This window comes from Anabrus simplex, chromosome 1 (genome assembly GCF_040414725.1).
Source record: "Anabrus simplex isolate iqAnaSimp1 chromosome 1, ASM4041472v1, whole genome shotgun sequence".
In the NCBI taxonomy this organism is placed as follows: domain Eukaryota; kingdom Metazoa; phylum Arthropoda; class Insecta; order Orthoptera; family Tettigoniidae; genus Anabrus; species Anabrus simplex.
The window spans coordinates 1,067,499,712-1,067,518,307 of NC_090265.1; the positions used below are offsets into that span (position 1 = coordinate 1,067,499,712).

Below are 18,596 nucleotides of genomic sequence, written 5' to 3' on the forward strand. Positions count from 1 at the left end.
ATTATTATTATTATTATTATTATTATGATTATTACTGTTGTTGTTGTTTTAGCCAGTCCAGTGGTGTTGGGGCAGTATGCCTCAATTTTACCAGAAAGCCAAAATTCGATTTCCACACAGTCCACGGATTTTAATTCTGAACTTAGAACGGGGTTTGCTCAGCCTCGTGAGACAACTGGACAGCTGTCTGATACAAGAGGTAGCGGCATGATCGCGAAAGGCAAGCAATAGGCTGAGGATGTCGTCACAAAGACTGCGGGGGGATAGTGGGTTCGAACCCCTTTGTCGGCAGCCCTGAAGTTGGTTTTCCGTGGTATCCCATTTTCACACAAAGCAAATGCTGGGGCTGTAACTTGATTAAGGCCACGGCCGCTTCCTTCCCACGCCTAGTCACTTCCTGTCCCATCGTCGCCATAAGACCTATCTGTGTCGGCGCAACGTAAACAAAAAAAGAAAGGAGCAAAGACTGCGTGGCATTCCAAAACCCACAGGTCATCTTGATAGGCAGCAACTGTCTTGGCAAGCCAAGACTCTTAATGAGCTGTTGTACCACGGGTTTGTTTTCTAGTTTACCTCTTCTTCCACCACTGCTTTTCACATACCCTGCTGGCGTTGCAGGTGCGAACTGTGTCGCACATATATATAGCTTTACTTGTCCATGTTTTACGGCTGCATGCCCTTCCTGACGGCAACCAAATCTGAAGGGATGTATTCACTAGTGTATGTTTATGTAGTAGTTAATAGTGCGGTGTTCTGCGTGACTTTAAGACGAATGTGTTGGGACAAACTAAAACAACCAGTTCGCGACACATAAGAATTAAAAAGATACAATAAAAATCCTCGATCCGGCCGAGATTCGAACGCCCGACTCTTTCAATTGAAGTTTTCTACGCTGATCATTCAGCCAAAAAGTTGAACGTTTGGAATTATTATTATTATTATTATTATTATTATTATTATTATTATTATTATTATTAAACGCACTTCACCGAAATAAATATCATCGTGTAACAGATAGGAAGAGCAGTAAACATTCAGTTGAGTTATTCTTTTGACAAATGCATTCCTCTCTTTGTGAGCGAGCTTTGTTTCCCCCACTCTCCCTCCGTCTTTGTGCCCATTTACTCTTTCAGCAGAGCTCATCTGCAATTCCAAGATATGTAGTCTCTTCACGCATATCTTATGATCTTGCTCAGTCTTGGTTTTTCATCTCCGATGCTTGAATATCATGTCAAATTGTTTATTGTCTCGAGATGGAGGTTTTTATTACGTTTTGCGAGGCTTCGTACAAGAAGCTCATAAAGTGGTGCTAGTTTACTGTAGAGCGGTCGAGACACTGATGTGGTAGTAATCGCATGGGTAGGAAGGAAACATCTCTCAAGATGTGTAATGACTGTGTGCTTTTAGAGTGCTATTATTTTATATTTTAAGTTATCCTGGTCGATAGTCTTATGACTATTTCTAATCTGATGCGACCCTTGTACGTATAATGCAGGCCTTGCGACGTGTAGGAGAAACTGCGTGTTATATGTATCCCATTCCCCACAAATGTTAACATTCTTCTTCAAGACCACGATAGCAAAATCTACAGAGCACTGATCCAGTTTCTACAAGACACCAATCTAACTCTATAAACCCTGATGCAGAAGCCACCAACTGAAATCTATATATATAAAGTAGCTTGTCCTGACTGACTGACTGACTGACTGACTGACTGATTCATCATCGCCGAGCCAAAACTACTGGACATAAAGAAATGAAATTTTGGGGATATATTCATATTAAGATGTAGGTGCTCGCTAAGAGAGGGTTTTTGGATATTCCGTCGCTAAGGGGGTGAAAAAGGGGGGTGAAATTTTAAAATGAGTGTATCTATATCTCAAAACTTTAAAAGTTTACAGATGTGAAAACTGGTATTTAGAATCTTCTTTAAAAATAAGGAAACACGTATTTTTTGTTTTCAGAAAATCCCAATAGGAGGGGTGAAAAAGGGTGAAAAAGGGGTTGAATGCCTTTAATCAGGATACCGGTACCTATATCTCAGAAACTGAAGATATTACAGACCTCAAAATTGGTATTTTTGATCTCTTTCAAAAATAAAGAAATACATATTTTTTTTGTTTTTGGAAAATCCAATTAATGCGAGGGTGAAAAGGGGGGGGTGAATTTTTAAAATGAGACCATCTATATCTCAAAAGTTTTAAAGTTTAGAGATGTAAAAATTGGTATTTAGAATCTTCATTAATAATAAAGGAACACGTATTATTTTGTTTTCGGAAAATTCCAATAAGAGGGGAGAAAAGGGGTGAAAAAGGGGTAGAATGCCTTTAAAGAGAATACTTATATCTTAGAAACTGAAGATATTACAGACCTGAAAATTGGTATTTGGGATCTCCTTTAAAAATAAAGACGCGTATTTTTTTGTTTTCGGAAAATCGCAATAGGAGGAGTGAAAAGGGGTGAAAAAGCGGTTGAATCCTTTAATGAGGCTACTTATATCTCAGAAACTGAAGATATTACAGATCTGAAAATTGGTGTTTGGGATCTCTTTTAAAAATAAAGAAACACGTATTTTTTGTTTTTGGAAAATCCAATTAATGGGGGGTGAAAAGGGGGTGATTTTTTAAAATGAGTGTATCTATATCTCAAAACTTTATAGTTTATAGACGTAAAAATTGGTATTTAGAATCTCCTTTAAAAATAAAGAAACACGTATTATTTTGTTTTCGGAAAATCCCAATAGGAAGGGTGTAAAAGGGTGAGTAATGGGTTGAATGCCTTTAATGAGGCTACTTATATTTCAGAACCTGAAGATATTACAGACCTGAAAATTTGTATTTGGGATCTACTTTAAAAGTAAAGAAACACGTATTTTTTTCGTTTTTGGAAAAACCAAATATTGGGGGGTGAAAAGGGGGGTGAATTTTTAAAATGAGTGTGTCTACATCTTAAAACTTTAAAATTTACAGATGTAAAATTGGTACTTAGATTCTCCTCTAAACATAAAGGAACACGTCTTTTTTTGTTTCCTTAAATCCCAATAGGAGGGGTTTAAAAGGGTGAAAAATGGGTTGAATGCCTTTAATAAGGATACATATATCTCAGAAACGAAAGATATTACAGAACTGAAAATTTGTATATGGGATCTCCTTTAAAAATAAAGAAACACGTATTTTTTAGTTTTTGGAAAAGCCAATTAATGGCGGTTAAACAGGAGTGACAAAATGGGGTGAATTTTTTGAAAGACTATATCTACAGAATATCTTGGAAACGTAAAATGTTACAGACGTAAAAAGTGGGTGTTTGGAATCTCCTGTAAATGTAAAGAAACATAGGTGATTTGTTTTGGGAAACTCCACTTAAGGGGAACTCAAAAGGGGTGAAATTTTAAAATGAGAATTTTTACAGTATATCTCAAAAAACTTAAAATGTTACAGAAGTGAAAAATGGTATTTTTTTATCTCTATCAAACATAAAGAAACGTGTATTTTTAGTTTTCGGAAATACCACTAGGGTGTAGCGGGGGGGGGGGTAAAAGTGACTGAAAATGGTGTTGAATTCTTTTAATTAGGCTACTGATATCTCAAATATGAAGATGTTACAGACGTGAAATTTGATATTTGGAATCTGCTTTAAAAGTAAAGAAACACGTATTCTCGGAAAATCCAATGAAGGGGGGGGGGTGAAAGAATTGAAAACTTAATTGACTTAATTGTATGAGAATACATCTAATAAAAACTAAAGTTGTTACAGACGTGATAATTCGTATTTGGATCTCCTTTAAAAACAAAGAAAAACGCGTTTGGGGGGGGAACCATCTTGGAGGGCGGGAGTGTAAAGGAGTTGAATTCCTTTAATGAGGACACATAAATCAAAAACTGAAGAATTTTGAGTCGTGATAATTGGTATTTAGAAGATCCTTTACTATTAAAGAAACAAGTACTTTTTGCGGGAAAATTCACTTGGGGAGGGGGGAGTAGTGTGAAATGAAGTGCAAAAAGTAAATTATTTTTATGGGGATACTTATATCTCAAAGCTGAAGGTAATAGACGTGAACATTGGTGTTTGTAATCTCCCTTAAACATAAAGAAACAAGCCTTCTTTAAATTTTTCAGGGGGGGGGGGAGATGGCGGTAAATAAACCTAACGGCGGTGGGGTGTAGAAGGAGGTGAGACCAATTGATTTTACTGTTATTAATGTACTTATAAGGATCCTCCGTTGCTCAGACGCAAGCGTGCCGGCCTCTCACAGCTGGGTTCCGTGGTTCAAATCCCGTTCGCTCCATGTGTCATTCGTGCTGGACAAAACGGAGGCGGGACAGGTTTTTCTCCGGATACTCCGGTTTTCCCTGTTATCAGCCATTCCAGCAACACATAATAATAATAATAATAATAATAATAATGTTCCGGACTGTCGTCAAATGCGCGGACCGCGCTGGAAACGGCTCCTGGACGGGTAATGACTAAGAATGCAGCCTGGCCGCTGGTTCAGAGCCGCCAAGGCACCCAATATGACACCACGCTGGATCTCCTGAAGGATTTTATCCATATTAAAAATGATTATAGGAAAAGATGGCACAGATTTACGGACCCAACTGACCGGGAGGAATACCTGAGCCTAACCCGGGAAGTACGAAATCGATTGCTGAAAAGGAAGATTGAAAAATGGGAGGAAACGTGCCGTAAAATAATAGAAAACGAGTCAGATCGGGAATTTTGGTGGATTCTCGCAGAAAACGAGTCAGATCGCGAATTTCGAAGGATTATATATCTAAAACAATAAGCATTCAATTATAAATTTCAGTATAATACCGTAGCGAAGCACGGGTATCTTGCTAGTATATACATAAAATAACATGTCCTGACTGACTGACTGACTCATAATCGCCGAGCCAAAACTATTGGACATAAAGAATAAAACTTTGGGGATACATTTATATTATAGTGTAGGTGCTCACTAAGAAAGGATTTATGGTTATTCCTTCGCTAAGGGGGGAGAAAAAGGCGGGTGAATTTTTAAAATGAGTATATCTATATCTCGAAAATGTAACAGTTTACAGACGTAATAACTGGTATTTGGAATCTCCTTTAAAAATAAAGAAACACATGCATATTTTTGGAAAATCCACTTAAGAGGGGTGAACAGGGCTGACAAAGGGGGTGAATTATAGAAGTGAGTATATCTACAGTACCTCTCAAAAACGTAACCTGTTACAGACAATAAAATTGGTATTTAGAATCTCCTGTAAAAGTAAAGAAACACGCATAATTTGTTTTCGGAAAATACACTTAAGGAGAAGAGAAAAGGGGTGAATTTTTAAAATGAGCATATCTACAATACATCTCAAAAACGTAACATGTTACAGACGTAAGCATTGGTGTTTGGATCTCCTTTAAAAATAAAGAATCGCGCTTTTTTTTTTCGGAAAACCCTCTTAAGGGGGGATAAAAAGGATTGAAAAAGGGGTTGATTTTTTTATTGATACTGATATCTCAACAACTTAATATGTTACAGACGTAAAATTAATATTTGTAATCTTTAAAAATAAAGAAACGTGTATTTTTGTTTTCGGAAAGGCCACTTAAGCGGGGGGAGAGGGGAAGAAGAAGTTGAATTCTTTATGATGATGATGATGATGATGATGATGATGATGATGATGCTTGTTTCGAATATAGAACTACAACTTCGCGAATGCAAAGTGAAGAGCTCTCCACTAGGGCCAGATAGCGGTACACACATAATATGACTTATTGTAAAATATTAACTCCTTTTAACATTGTGTGAATTGTATTGATTCGTACGCTCTTAAATTAATTTTGTACTTACCTTGCTTTGTTGCCAGGGCAGTCTAGGCTGACAATATACATATTAGTGTGGATCGCTGCGAACAGTAGCTCTATGGAGGAACTAACCACCTAGATGACATGTCCCGAACACAATGCGACCTTAGATTATATTTGCAGCACAAGCTTTGTGGAAACCAGTGGCAAAGGCAAGGATTGCCTTTGTAACTGTTCATAAGGCATATGAGAAGTTCGACAGCTAACATAGTGAAGGTGTACACTCCAACACAATAGTTGATCAGAGCAGGATACACTGATCAGTAAAACTAAGCTCCAAAAGATCACATCATTCAAGACGATATGTTCAAGACGTATACATTTTCCATGGATATTTTAAAATTTGATGAAGATGACGATAAGAAGAAGTAATATAGAAGAAGAAGAAGAAGAAGAAGAAGAAGAAAATGCAATGTTCCTTTACAGCGAGCGAGTTGGCTGTGTCGTTCGAGTCCCGCACCTGTGAGTCAGCATTAGGAAAATGGTGAGTTCGAATTCCACTGTCAGCAACCCTGATGATTCTCTATGGTTTCCCATTTTACCAACAGCAAAATGCTGGGACCGTACCTTAAATATGGCCACGACCGGTTCCTTCACATTGAAAAAACATATTTGCTGCAACACACGTTTTCTTTGTCACCAGCATTATCGGCTACTATACATTGGATTTGCTTTGCAATTCTCAAGCAGATGCAGACTTCCTCATCCATTCTACGATGCATAATCCTTCTTTATCGTTTTAAATCAGAAGGAATGTTAAATTAGGTAGTCTTTTAAAGTAGCAAAATGTGTAAACTTGCGTGGCTATTGACATAGTGTTTATAGCGACGTGACTTCCAGTTTCAGCTGGAAAACAAACCACAGGAACATGACTTCTCGCTTCAGAAGTCCCAATTCATTGATTGGGATTCGAACCGTGGAAATCCTGGTGATAAGCTAGCGATGAAACCACTGTGTTATCACGCCAAGTGAGAACGTTGTATTTGTGTGCATCAAATATGCACTTCAATTGTGGAATAACGTTGACATTATCTATGAATTTGTAGTGCACCCCTTTAGCACAATCAAGCGTGGAAACACGTGCTCGCGTATCGACAATGGTAGGAGAAAAATATAAGCGGTCAGTTCATGATTGATTAATGCCTACTGTTTGCATCGCTCATAGCTTGAAAGTACCTTACTATCCCATATGGGACACATTCGTACCCCTATTTGCTTAACTTCAGGTATGAGACCACATGCATGATATTCATTGTTGCGGATGAATTCGCCGGACACTGGCCACTAACATGTATAGAAGTCGACACCGGAGGATTTAGCGGAGGCTTTATCCACTGAGTTTACTTTTAATTATTCATATTATATTAAAATTTACTTACCACCAGTATCTACTTATTAGTTTTCCTGAACCCAACGTGTAAAGTAGTCGACTTAAAGTTCTATGGTCATTTATGTTGTAATTTTTTACTGAAACATTGTGCAATGAAAACAAACCTCACAATAACAGCCCAGTCTACTGATCTGACTATAAACCACAAAGCAATTGTTCTCATGACGTTACGCAGCTACTGTCGTTGACTCGATGTATTAATGACTCGAAATACGTCCGTTAACTCTCACCCCCACAGGCGAGGGGTGACACGCCACTTGCGATTCACCGTCCGAGCGAGCGCTCATTATCGCTTGACTCACTGTTGTTAGCTAAAGTGTCGTTAGTTTTATCAGTTTCAAGCATAATTTCAAATCTGAATAGACATACACTCCAAAAGAGGTGCTAACGTATTACTTGTGTTAATACTATGTTAATTCCACGCAAGTGTTGAATCTCGAGCTATTGTATACATATCGCTGAAATGCCTAACATAGGTAGATTTCATCAAGACAAACGCGATGATGAAATAATCGTCGAGCCATCTCCATCCATTCAAGAGATATGGATCCAATAATACGCTCATAGTACGTCCGCCGCTGTATAACGTCACCGCGCAGCCATCATGTGGCACGCCCCACTTATCCAGTGCAGATATGGTGATGCAGCATAAATGCTGCATTGTTGCATTTCTGGCTTGCTGTCGCTTTGTCGTTCAGTTTTCACTTTTGAAAATGATCGTAGTAAGTCCAAATATTGAGTCATTAACGTTATAATATTTTAAAAGTTGAGATTTCCGGAACTGTTTAACAGTGAGAAGGAATAATTAGACCCATCTGGCATATCGAGTAACGATATTTCTCCATCGAATCCTGTCTACTAAAGATTTTCTGCCTCAATCCAGTGGGTACCCATCCGTGAAGTATTTCGAAAATTCGGCGCCAGGTGTTGCGTGGCCGTCGTCTATCTCTGTGTCCACATGAAGGTATCTATATCAGTGCATTTTTGGGATGTTTCATTATCCATCTGCCCGCAAACCGCAGTCTTCTTTCGGCATGTGCAAGCTACATAGAGCAATTTTGAGTAGGTCATTCATTCGTAATGTGTTTGTGGAAAGTGAAGTTGACAACCGCATGTAGCTATAATAATAATAATAATAATAATAATAATAATAATAATAATAATAATAATAATATAAAAAATAATGTCCTATGTTTATCGCCCTTTCTACTACTGTTGGCTTCAGAAAACTCCAGAGTGCCGAAATATTGTCATTATGAGGGTTCTCTAACTTGCCAGTGCACACTTAAATGCCCACCAACTACACTGCAATTTGATTTCACTACTTTGAATATAGGGAGCAATTGCCTAATCAACAACTTTATGCACCAGGTCAACAATGGGAAGGATAAGGAGGAAGTTTTCAGAGTTAAAACACTTGAAAAATGAATAATATTTCAATTCAGTACATGAAGATAACAACAGTCACTGGTAGAGTTGTTAATAAATCATGTCATACTGATGTAGTCCAAAAGACTGACTGGACATTCTCGGTAGAGTGCACCACAGGCGCCGCCCTCTGCCAGCAGTGATGTCCCGAGACGTTCGGCCGTGTGGTACTGTCTATCAGTGAACACTTCTCGAGCTTCATCAGTGCGAGATGGACTGAAAGAGAAAAAAAAGAGCTCAACTAACCGGATAACAGCTAAACACAATGGTGACAAAACCAGTTTAAAAATTACTGTACAATAAAATATTTGAACCAATACTTTTCTAAGTCGAACTTAAAAACCTTTCCTTTGATTTAAAAATAAATTTTTAAAAGTTATTATTTCGGTTCCTTGGCAGGCTTTTTTTTTTTTTTTTTTTTTTTTGCTAGTTGCTTTACGTCGCACCGACACAGATAGGTCTTATGGGGACGATGGGACAGGGAAGGGCTAGGAGTGGGAAGGAAGCGGCCGTGGCCTTAATTAAGGTACAGCCCCAGCATTTGCCTGGTGTGAAAATAGGTAACCACGGAAAACCATTTTCAGGGCTGCCGACAGTGGGATTCGAACCTACTATCTCCCGAATACTGGATACTGGCTGCAGTTAAGCGACTGCAGCTATCGAGCTCGGTGGCAGGCTTCTTAGCTGAATATTCATTATAATGGCTTTTGTTTCAGAGTGCCCTACGTTCGATTCCAAGCTGGACCAGGAATTTTAACTTAACCGGTTAATTCCTCCGGCTCGGGAACTGAGTATTTGTGTATGTTTCAATACACACTTCTACATTTACATAATAAACCCAACTAACAATCGCGACAAAAACACGTAATACAATGCACACAATAGTTTTGCAAATTACGATTTCACACTGCATATGTTATGGTACCTAAAACATGTACAAAATACACTGCAGGTCGATGTCTGAGACTTATAATGACGCTAAGCAGAGATCAAGTTCGATATTTGTCCGCTAGGAGGCTTTTGTCATATCGGCCAGTTTGAAAATATAATTTGTAATATCAATGATGTATAGAGAGCCGTGTAGGACTGAGGTAAACATGGCAAAAGTACGTAGTGTATTTCTGCTACTGACTGCATTCGAATTGTGACACTGCTGCAAGAAGGATGGCGTCAAGTGGGTGTCGTCGCTGGTGTTGGAGTGATGTCTCTAGAGTTTGGAAAAGTACAAGGAAACGAACGGTTGCTGACCGACAAGTGACGGAACACCCTCGCAAAACAATTCGCAGGGAGGATAGGTATTTGTTGCTTTCTGCACATCGTAGACCTAATTGCTACTGCCCCCGCGTTCCGCCAGGTCCTTCAGACGGGCGAATATGTCAAAGGGGACAGTCTAAAACGGACTGCACGACGGAGGACTGGTATCAGGAAGGACACCATAGGACAGCTTGTGTGAAGTGAAGCCCATGACATCAGGAACAATGGTAGCGTACGCTCTTTACCGATGAGATTGCTGTAAGCTTGCAACAGGAGCATTAGGGCCTGAAGACGAGCCTGTGAGAAATAGAACGTGCCTTTCATTCTGGAGCGCCAGCAATTGCAAGGGGGCTCAGTTTCCGTCATACTTGGGGGTCGGGTCATGTTTGGTCAATGAACGTCTCAAATTTCAGGGTAACATGACTGATCTGGTATACACAGACAACGACCTCCAAAGTGTAGTTAAAGGATTTGCTGCCACGTTGGACGAGGGTTTTACACTAGTGGATAATAATGCTTGTGCCCATCGAACCAAAGTGGTCAATCAGTTCATTTAGACCACGGCACCTCAGAGTGCATGCGTCCGTACATTGCACGGCGCTTGGTGCAGGAGACGACTTCACTACCTTGACCAGAATGCAACCCCCCCCCCCCCCTTCCACTTCCCCTACACCTGTCTCATCCGTTCGGTCTGTCTTCCCCATCTCCACCTTTCCCGCTGATTCTTCGCTCATTATGAAATGTTTATGTGCGGTGAGCGGAGACACTGTTGTATGGGACAATGTTACCGGTGTTAAAACACTTTTCTTTCAATTTGGTTTGAGCAGACAATTTATCTTCTCTAGCTCATTTTTTTTTCTTTGCAAGGTGTAGTAAAGCTAATGCAGTGAGCTCGCAGTTGCGATCAACAGTATTCTGTAAGAAGGAAGTGAGCTCCCAGACGAAACTATCTTTACATCGGTCTGTTTTCAGACCAACTTTGCTTTACGGGAGCGAAAGCTTGGTGGACTCAGGATATCTTATTCATAAGTTAGAAGTAACAGACATGAAAGTAGCAAGAATGATTGCTGGTACAAACAGGTGGGAACAATGGCAGGAGGGTACTCGGAATGAGGCGATAAAGGCTAATTTAGGAATGAACTCGATGGATGAAGCTGTACGTATAAACCGGCTTCGGTGGTGGGGTCATGTGAGGCGAATGGAGGAATATAGGTTACCTAGGCGAATAATGGACTCTGTTATGGAGGGTAAGAAAAGTAGAGGGAGACCAAGACGACGATGGTTAGACTCGGTTTCTAACGATTTAAAGATAAGAGGTATAGAACTAAATGAGGCCACAACACTAGTTGCAAATCGAGGATTGTGGCGACGTTTAGTAAATTCTCAGAGGCTTGCAGACTGAACGCTGAAAGGCATAACAGTCTATAATGATAATGTATGTATGTATGTATGTATGTATGTATGTATGTATGTATGTATATATGTATGTATGTATGTATGTATGTATGTATGTATGTATGTATGTATGTATGTATGTATGTATGTATGTATGTATGTATGTATGTATGTATGTATGTATGTATGTATGTATGTACCTTTGCAATGATACCAGTTATGCCTGGAACAAGGGACCCGCTAACAGCAGTTCTGAGAGCCTTCTTTAAATTACAATCAGAAATAGTTCTATTCGCACGCAATCTAGTTCTCGTACAAGTCAAAACAGGAAAACATACCTTTCACATACGCATGTGGAACCAAACATAGAAATAATCTTAGCTGCTTCTCGATGCAGCTTAGGAAAATCTTTCTTCCACAAATTCTCATAGAAATTGTGCAAAGCCTTTGCATTGGAAAATAGATCTTTTTGATTAAGTTATCACATAATTATTGTCCACAGATTAACCATTTGGCTTTATCGTCACGACTGGGAAAATATACGAAAGTTCCCAGTTCGATTGACATTTATTTTCGGAAGTCTTTGCTTTCTTCGAAACAGGCTGCTCCATTATTATGATGTTGTCTTGCGCTTATCTATTTCACTGATAAACAAGCCGTCTATCACCGAACGCTTCGTCTCCCTCAGCGCACAACACCATCCGAGTCAAGCCGAGTTGAGCCGAGTCGAACCGATGCACAGTGCACGGAGCTCTTGCTCCCCGATTTGCACGCGTGAGAGTTTGAGCGTTTGAGAGGCCCTGCAGTTTAGATGCTTGACATATAGCGAATATTGTGGTCAGCATAACCTGGGAGCATGAACTGTGTTGTACACACTTGGCGTGAACTGAAGAGAGAAATTCTTCCTGCTAACATTCAATAGCTGACTAATGCAGCTATTCAAGGGTGGGATAATTTGCCCCAAAGCAAGTTGTACTCTTTGGTGCTGATTAGGCTCCGTCATGTCCAAGCATGCCTCACGGCCCGACGTTGCTATATATAGTACTAATCTGCCACACAATTAACGATAATTTTGTGTTCAGAATCTCATATTACCAACTTCCTGCATTTGTTGTGTTTCTGTTGCTTTTGCATAGCTGACTGCATATTGCTTTCCTTTGCAGGTCATATCCTTCGTAATGTACGTACACACATATAGCAAAAGTGCACTGAATCAGAAAATGCGAAACTTGTTTGAACACTGTACTACAATATATCCCTCCACATAAGACTGGCATCAGGAAGGAAATCCGCTCGTAAAACTAGGTCAAGTTCACATGTGTGATACAGTTCGCACATGCCACCCAACCAGATTGTAGAAAAAGCGTCAGAAGAACAATATTATCTTGCTCACTACCTGTTCATTTCTTCATGTGCCTGTTCCAATATCCTCATTTTTCCTATTTCTCCAGGTGTGTGGACCCATGTGCAAGGCCATGCGTCAACTTTGGACGCTTAATGCTTCTGTAAACTGTTTCTTTTCTGTTGAATGGCACTCGTATCACACACACTGGGCAAGTTGGCCGTGTGGTTAGGCTCGCGCAGCTGTGAGCTTGCATCCGGGAGATAGTGGGTTCGAACCCTACTGTCGACAGCCCTGAAGATGGTTTTCCGTGGTTTCCCAGTTTCACACCAGGCAAATGCTGGGGCTGTACCTTAATTAAGGCCATGGCCGCTTCCTTCCCACTCGTAGGCCTTTCCTATCCCATCATCGTCGCCATAAGATATATCTGTGTCGGTGCGACATAAAGCTAAACAGCAAAAAAAATCTCTTATCACAGAGCACGCCAGAGGTCATATCTCATTGGTAACAGATTCACTAAACGTTATCACTCATTTATACGCAGGCAAGGGGCTACCCAGGAAAGCAGTAAAGACCCACTTTATTCACATGGATGGATGTAGGTTCGATTCTCCATCAAATTCCTTTACGCTGAGTTAACTACCCGTACTTATCCAGAAGTGAAAGTCTCGTTTCTACAGTAAATTCCCTTCCATGTGAACCGGGCACATCTTTACCTTATCGGCTAGGCAGCCACGCATTACATACAGTCACCTTCGATATACAGTACAACATATTCATTAATCAATCACACGTCACGTCATGATCTTCAGGCCTTCGGGCTGAGCAGCGGTCGCTTGATAGGCCATGACCCTTCGGGACTGTTGCGCCATAGGGTTTGGATTTATATTCATTAGTCAGGCAGGCCAGTCCCACGTCTAAATAGTTAGCATGCGTGAGTGGAGCAATATTATCTTGCTCATTACCTGTTTGTTTCTTCATATGCCTTCAGTATCCCCATTTCTCCTGTTTTTCCAGGTATGTGGACCCATTTTAAAGGCCATGCACGGGTGCCGGGTTTGATTCCCCGCTGGGTCGAGGATTTTAACATTCATTAGTTAATTCCTCAGGCTCTGAGACTGAATGTGCCGTTTCCATTATTAGAATTTATCTTAGATAGGGCTCCATCCTCACAGACGCGGAGGTCGCCTACAGGGAGCCAACTCGAAAGACCTGCACCAGGCCTCTACGGAGGCCATACATTATTATTATTATTATTATTATTATTATTATTATTATTATTATTATTATTATTATGTAAAGAACGATGACGCAATCGAATTAGCGGAGAAAATTTTTCTTTTTCCAGAAAATGAATTTAATTTGTTACTTCCGGGCGCGCGATCAAAATTTACAACTCACCGTATTTTTGCTGTTTTGCTGTGCCAGAGCGCAAAACACTACCCGCTGCTGTGCTTCAGGGAAGGAACGGGAAATGGGGTGTATGATAGACTGATAGAAGGATAATGCTCCGCACGAATGCACCAGTTTCTTCGTTCGACTCGCGCACGCAATACCCACAGTTTGTTCATCAATATTCACATTTTGTTTATTAAGCAGACATAATTGCACACACAGTGCAATAACATACAGTAATCAAGACACAGTTGTCAGTGAAGGAATGCACCCGATCATTTCTCGACTCGTCTGTTGGTCTCTCTCTATTATTTAACAAGCGCGAAGATGCATCGACAAAACATTGTACATTCCTTTACTCACAACATTGTAAAAGGAATGAAATACTGAACGAAAGAAAAAATACGCCCGATGGTTTGATTACAGCATATCTTCAATACTCCACCCTTCTACTTTGATCTTCACATAACAAAAAAACTCCATGGGAGTTAAATCGGTCAAGTGTGGAGGCCATTTAACAGGCCCACCACAGCCTATTCATCTCCCGGGGTTATTGTTGTTGTTTGAGTCATCATTCCATAGACTAGTTTGATGCAGCTCTCCATGCCTCCCTATCGTGGGCTAACCTTTTCATTTCTACTTAAGTATTACATCCTACAGTACATCGACTCATTGTCATATTCATATCTTGGTCTACCCCTGCTGTTTTTACTAACTATACTTCCCTCGATAACGATCATTTAAGTGCTGCATGACACAGCGGGTGAAATGCGGTGGAGCGCCATTACGAAACAGCCACATTCGCTGCCGAAAACCCAGAGAAACATCTTCGAATAATCCAGGCAGTGATCCCACCGAGAAACGGCAGTATTGCACACCGTTCAGGCGAGGAGGAAGGATATACGGCCCAAGTGAATAGTCACCAACAATGCCAGCCCAAATATTGATATTAAACCGATGCTGAAATGTGCGCACTAGAAGAACATGAGGTTATTCTTCCGCCCTCCTTCACGCAGTCGCCTGACAATGGACATGAAAGTTGAATTATGATGTTGGCGGTGATTCGGGTCCTGGACGCTATACATCAGTGCAGCTTCTCTCCCGTTGCCATTTGCTGCGCCATAGACTAGGTACATGTCAGCCATTTCTTCGTTAAGTTACCGAAACGAAGCCATTCTCACAAATTTATACCGCAAACCTAGTAGCCAATATCGACAGAACAAACTGTATACTGCCTACCGGGGATGGAAAGCGACTACGGTAAACGAAGGAGAAATTTGTGCATTTGCACCCAGCATTATCTCTGTCTCCGTCTATCAAACACCTCACTTTCCCTCCCTTCCCTCCCCATACATCCTCTGAAGCACAGAAGCGGGCAGCGATGTGCGCTTTAACAGAGCAAATACGGTGAGTTCGTAAATTTGAATCTCGCGCCCGGATGTAACAAATTAACCTCGTTGTTCGAAATGGAAAATTTTCTCCGCAAATTCGATTGCGCCGTCGTTCTCTTTACATAATACAAAGAGCACCCTTGATTTTTTGTCGGTATTATTAAGATACACCCTGTATAAATATATCCGAGCGTGTGTGTGAGAGAGAGAGCGTGTGGAATGTATGAATACATGTCAACATTAGTTCTAAAATTGTGTGTACTATTGGTCTCCCAGCAAAAAATTAAAAAGTTACATACATACATACATACATACATACATACATACATACATACAAAAAGCACCGAGCGAGTTGACCGCGCACTTCGAGTCCTGTAGCTTTAAGCTTGCATTCGGAAGAAGGTGGGTTGGAATCCTGCTGTCGGCAGCCCTCAAGGATGGCTTTCCGCGTGAGAAAGAGAGAGGATGGTTTACAGCAATCATACGGGATAGCATCATGCATGCAACAACCCACCGTCCCATTGAATCCCGGTGCAATATGCAGACAGTCAAAAACTATGATTAAGAAAAGCAAAAGGTATTGTATGTTAATATAGATGGTCAGGGATAGCACGCAGTAATAACGTAGTCGCATAGGTGGTCTGGAATGTAAACAGAAAAGAGGCCAACATATGTACGACAGTAATTGATTTGCACTCAGCGATTTGCAATGTTTTGTTAAAGTCAGCGTGGAGTGGTAAGCTGTTGCCAGACAAGCTGACGGGGTGAGATGAACGTGTTAGGTCAACACAAGGTTACTTCTTCTTTCCATCTCCTTGTTACGTAACCTAATCAGGATTCGTAACAATTGTTAATCACTAGGCTCCACCCAGCAGTTATCACTACTGGAGGGTGCTATTATCCCTATTATTCTAATCTCTTATTATTATCGTGAGTATCCTCGCGATTCCCTGGCAATCGCTGAATAGCTGGTAATCACCAGGCTCCACCGCGCAGTAATCACTGCGTGAAGGGCCTACTATCCCTATTACAGCGTGTTTTGTACTTAACGTTATATTAGATTTGATTTGTTCATTACTAGCATCACAGGATCTAAATTGGAGGAGAACTCTGTATAGACTCTTTGGAAATAAATAAAAATAAATACAATATGCAGACAGTCTTTGTGTCCGAATCAGCCCTAACGGAGGGTATATTGAAAATTTAATGTAGAAAAGTGTTTCATGTTGTATGCTGGTTCGCTCTGTTCCTGCGTGTTTCCCATCATTAATGTACAGTTGTAGAAAATAAGTTCTAACATGGAAATAAAACATGTCTGGACCCATGTCCGTATAACATCCACGTGAGAGGGATGTGCCTGAAAGTTTAGCTTACACGCTGTATATATGAAAGAAAAACATGTTTTGCATGTGATAAAAATATTCTTACGTGAGTATAACGTGAAGCATCTCTCCTAGAATACTGTCCTGTCCTAGCGGTGTCTCAGCAGCCTCGCAGATAGCCCTAAGCAGACAAGCCCGTCCGTCCAAGCCAGACCTGGAAATACAGAGAGCAGATTAAAGAGTTAGATTAAAAGATTCATCATTTCACTTCCACATTTTCGGCTTATGATACCGTTAGATCCAAATCACCATTCACTTTCTTGGTTAAATTCTAAACTAACAACTAGGTTGCATACTAATCCAATTAGCGATTAATAGTCAGAATTGAAGAACGTCTCCATATCACACTTGTGTTCCCCAAAGACATTTGTTGGGAATGTCACAAAAAAAATGATAAACAAAGGTGCTAGGAAGTCATAAAAACAAAAATGGGGATTAAAAGTTTATGCCGTGTAGGTATAAACATCACCGACAAATATTTCAGCGTAGTTCGAATTTAATATTTTGTTTCCGGTGTTTTCAGAATGTTAGTGATTAAACTACAGTTAAATCACTTAAACTAGAACAAATCGAAAATCTGAATCACAGAATTATATTTTTATTATTAAGAATGTATCACATTTACCCATATTTGTTCACTCGTGTTCTTCCTCACCCGAGAATTCTTCAAGTTAGTTTTCCATAAAATGACAATGACATTTTTTGTATTTTCCAACGGTAGATCATCAGTATGACCAAGCGTACTTCTCCAAGGATTTAGGGTAAAATAGAATGTACGGGGATCAAAATATTATGCATAGTGGTTGCGAACTGCTATTCATTAATATGGAGAAAATTTGAAATTACTATAGTTATAGAATATTTGAAATTACTATAGCAACAATCTATTCCTGGTTATTCGGTCTGGTCTTTTAATTACTAGAACTACTAGATGTACTGTATGGCAAATATAAATAGTTCGTAGAGTTCGACAGGAATTTTGGAATTGTTCCGTTAGCCTCTATTAGAATACCTCCAGTTCCGATATGAGAAATCTGCTAGATGTCTGTACAATTCTAATATGACGTAATGAAACGAGATGAATTGTCAAGAAGACAACCAGTCACTCCAACTCTTGATCTCTTCTCTATACTAACACTGTATATGGTGATTTATAACCATACTACCATTTTTTTTTTTTTTTTGCTAGTGGCTTTACGTCGCACTGACACAGATAGGTCTTATGGCGACGATGGGACTGGAAAGGGCTAGGAATGGGAAGGAAGCAGCCGTGGCCTTAATTAAGGTACAGCCCCAGCATTTGCCTGGTGTGAAAATGGGAAACCACGGAAAACCATTTTCAGGGCTGCCGATAGTGGGGTTCGAACCTACTATCTCCCGAATACTAGATACTACCATTATTATATTGTGCATAGTGATCCACATAAGTAGTTTAAGACATCTCATCAATTTACAAGCGTGCTTTTTACCATCTTTGTGGTGCTACACTCCGGTCGTAAATGTATAAACTACAGAACTATATAATATATAATGGTACGCTCTACAACTCGTGATAGATATTTTATAAACATGTTGCAACACATTCTTGTCAGCAGAGAGACAAGAAACCAAGATGGAGACTCGTGTAACTGTTAATAAATTTCCGAGCTGCAAATTTTACCCGAATCTTGAACCACTATGACGTGACTTTCAGTTTCGTAAATTTCACTTGCAGTGACCAGTACTCGAATCGCGGCCGCACTTGATTAATATGCCATAGAAAGCGTGGTTTATGTCTT

General features: G+C 40.1%; 1 protein-coding gene across 1 annotated transcript in view; it reads right to left on the reverse strand.

Annotated features, from left to right (window-relative positions):
• Positions 1 to 8,718: 8,718 nt before the first annotated feature.
• LOC136858035 (uncharacterized) overlaps positions 8,719 to 18,596 on the reverse strand; it is a 35,392-nt gene continuing 25,514 nt past the window's right edge. Inside the window, exons 4-5 of the mRNA XM_067137255.2 lie at positions 16,865 to 16,972; positions 8,719 to 8,875 (exon numbers count right to left, since the gene is read on the reverse strand). Of these exons, the coding sequence (XP_066993356.2) occupies positions 8,719 to 8,875; positions 16,865 to 16,972 (265 nt within the window). The remainder of the gene's footprint in view (positions 8,876 to 16,864; positions 16,973 to 18,596) is intronic.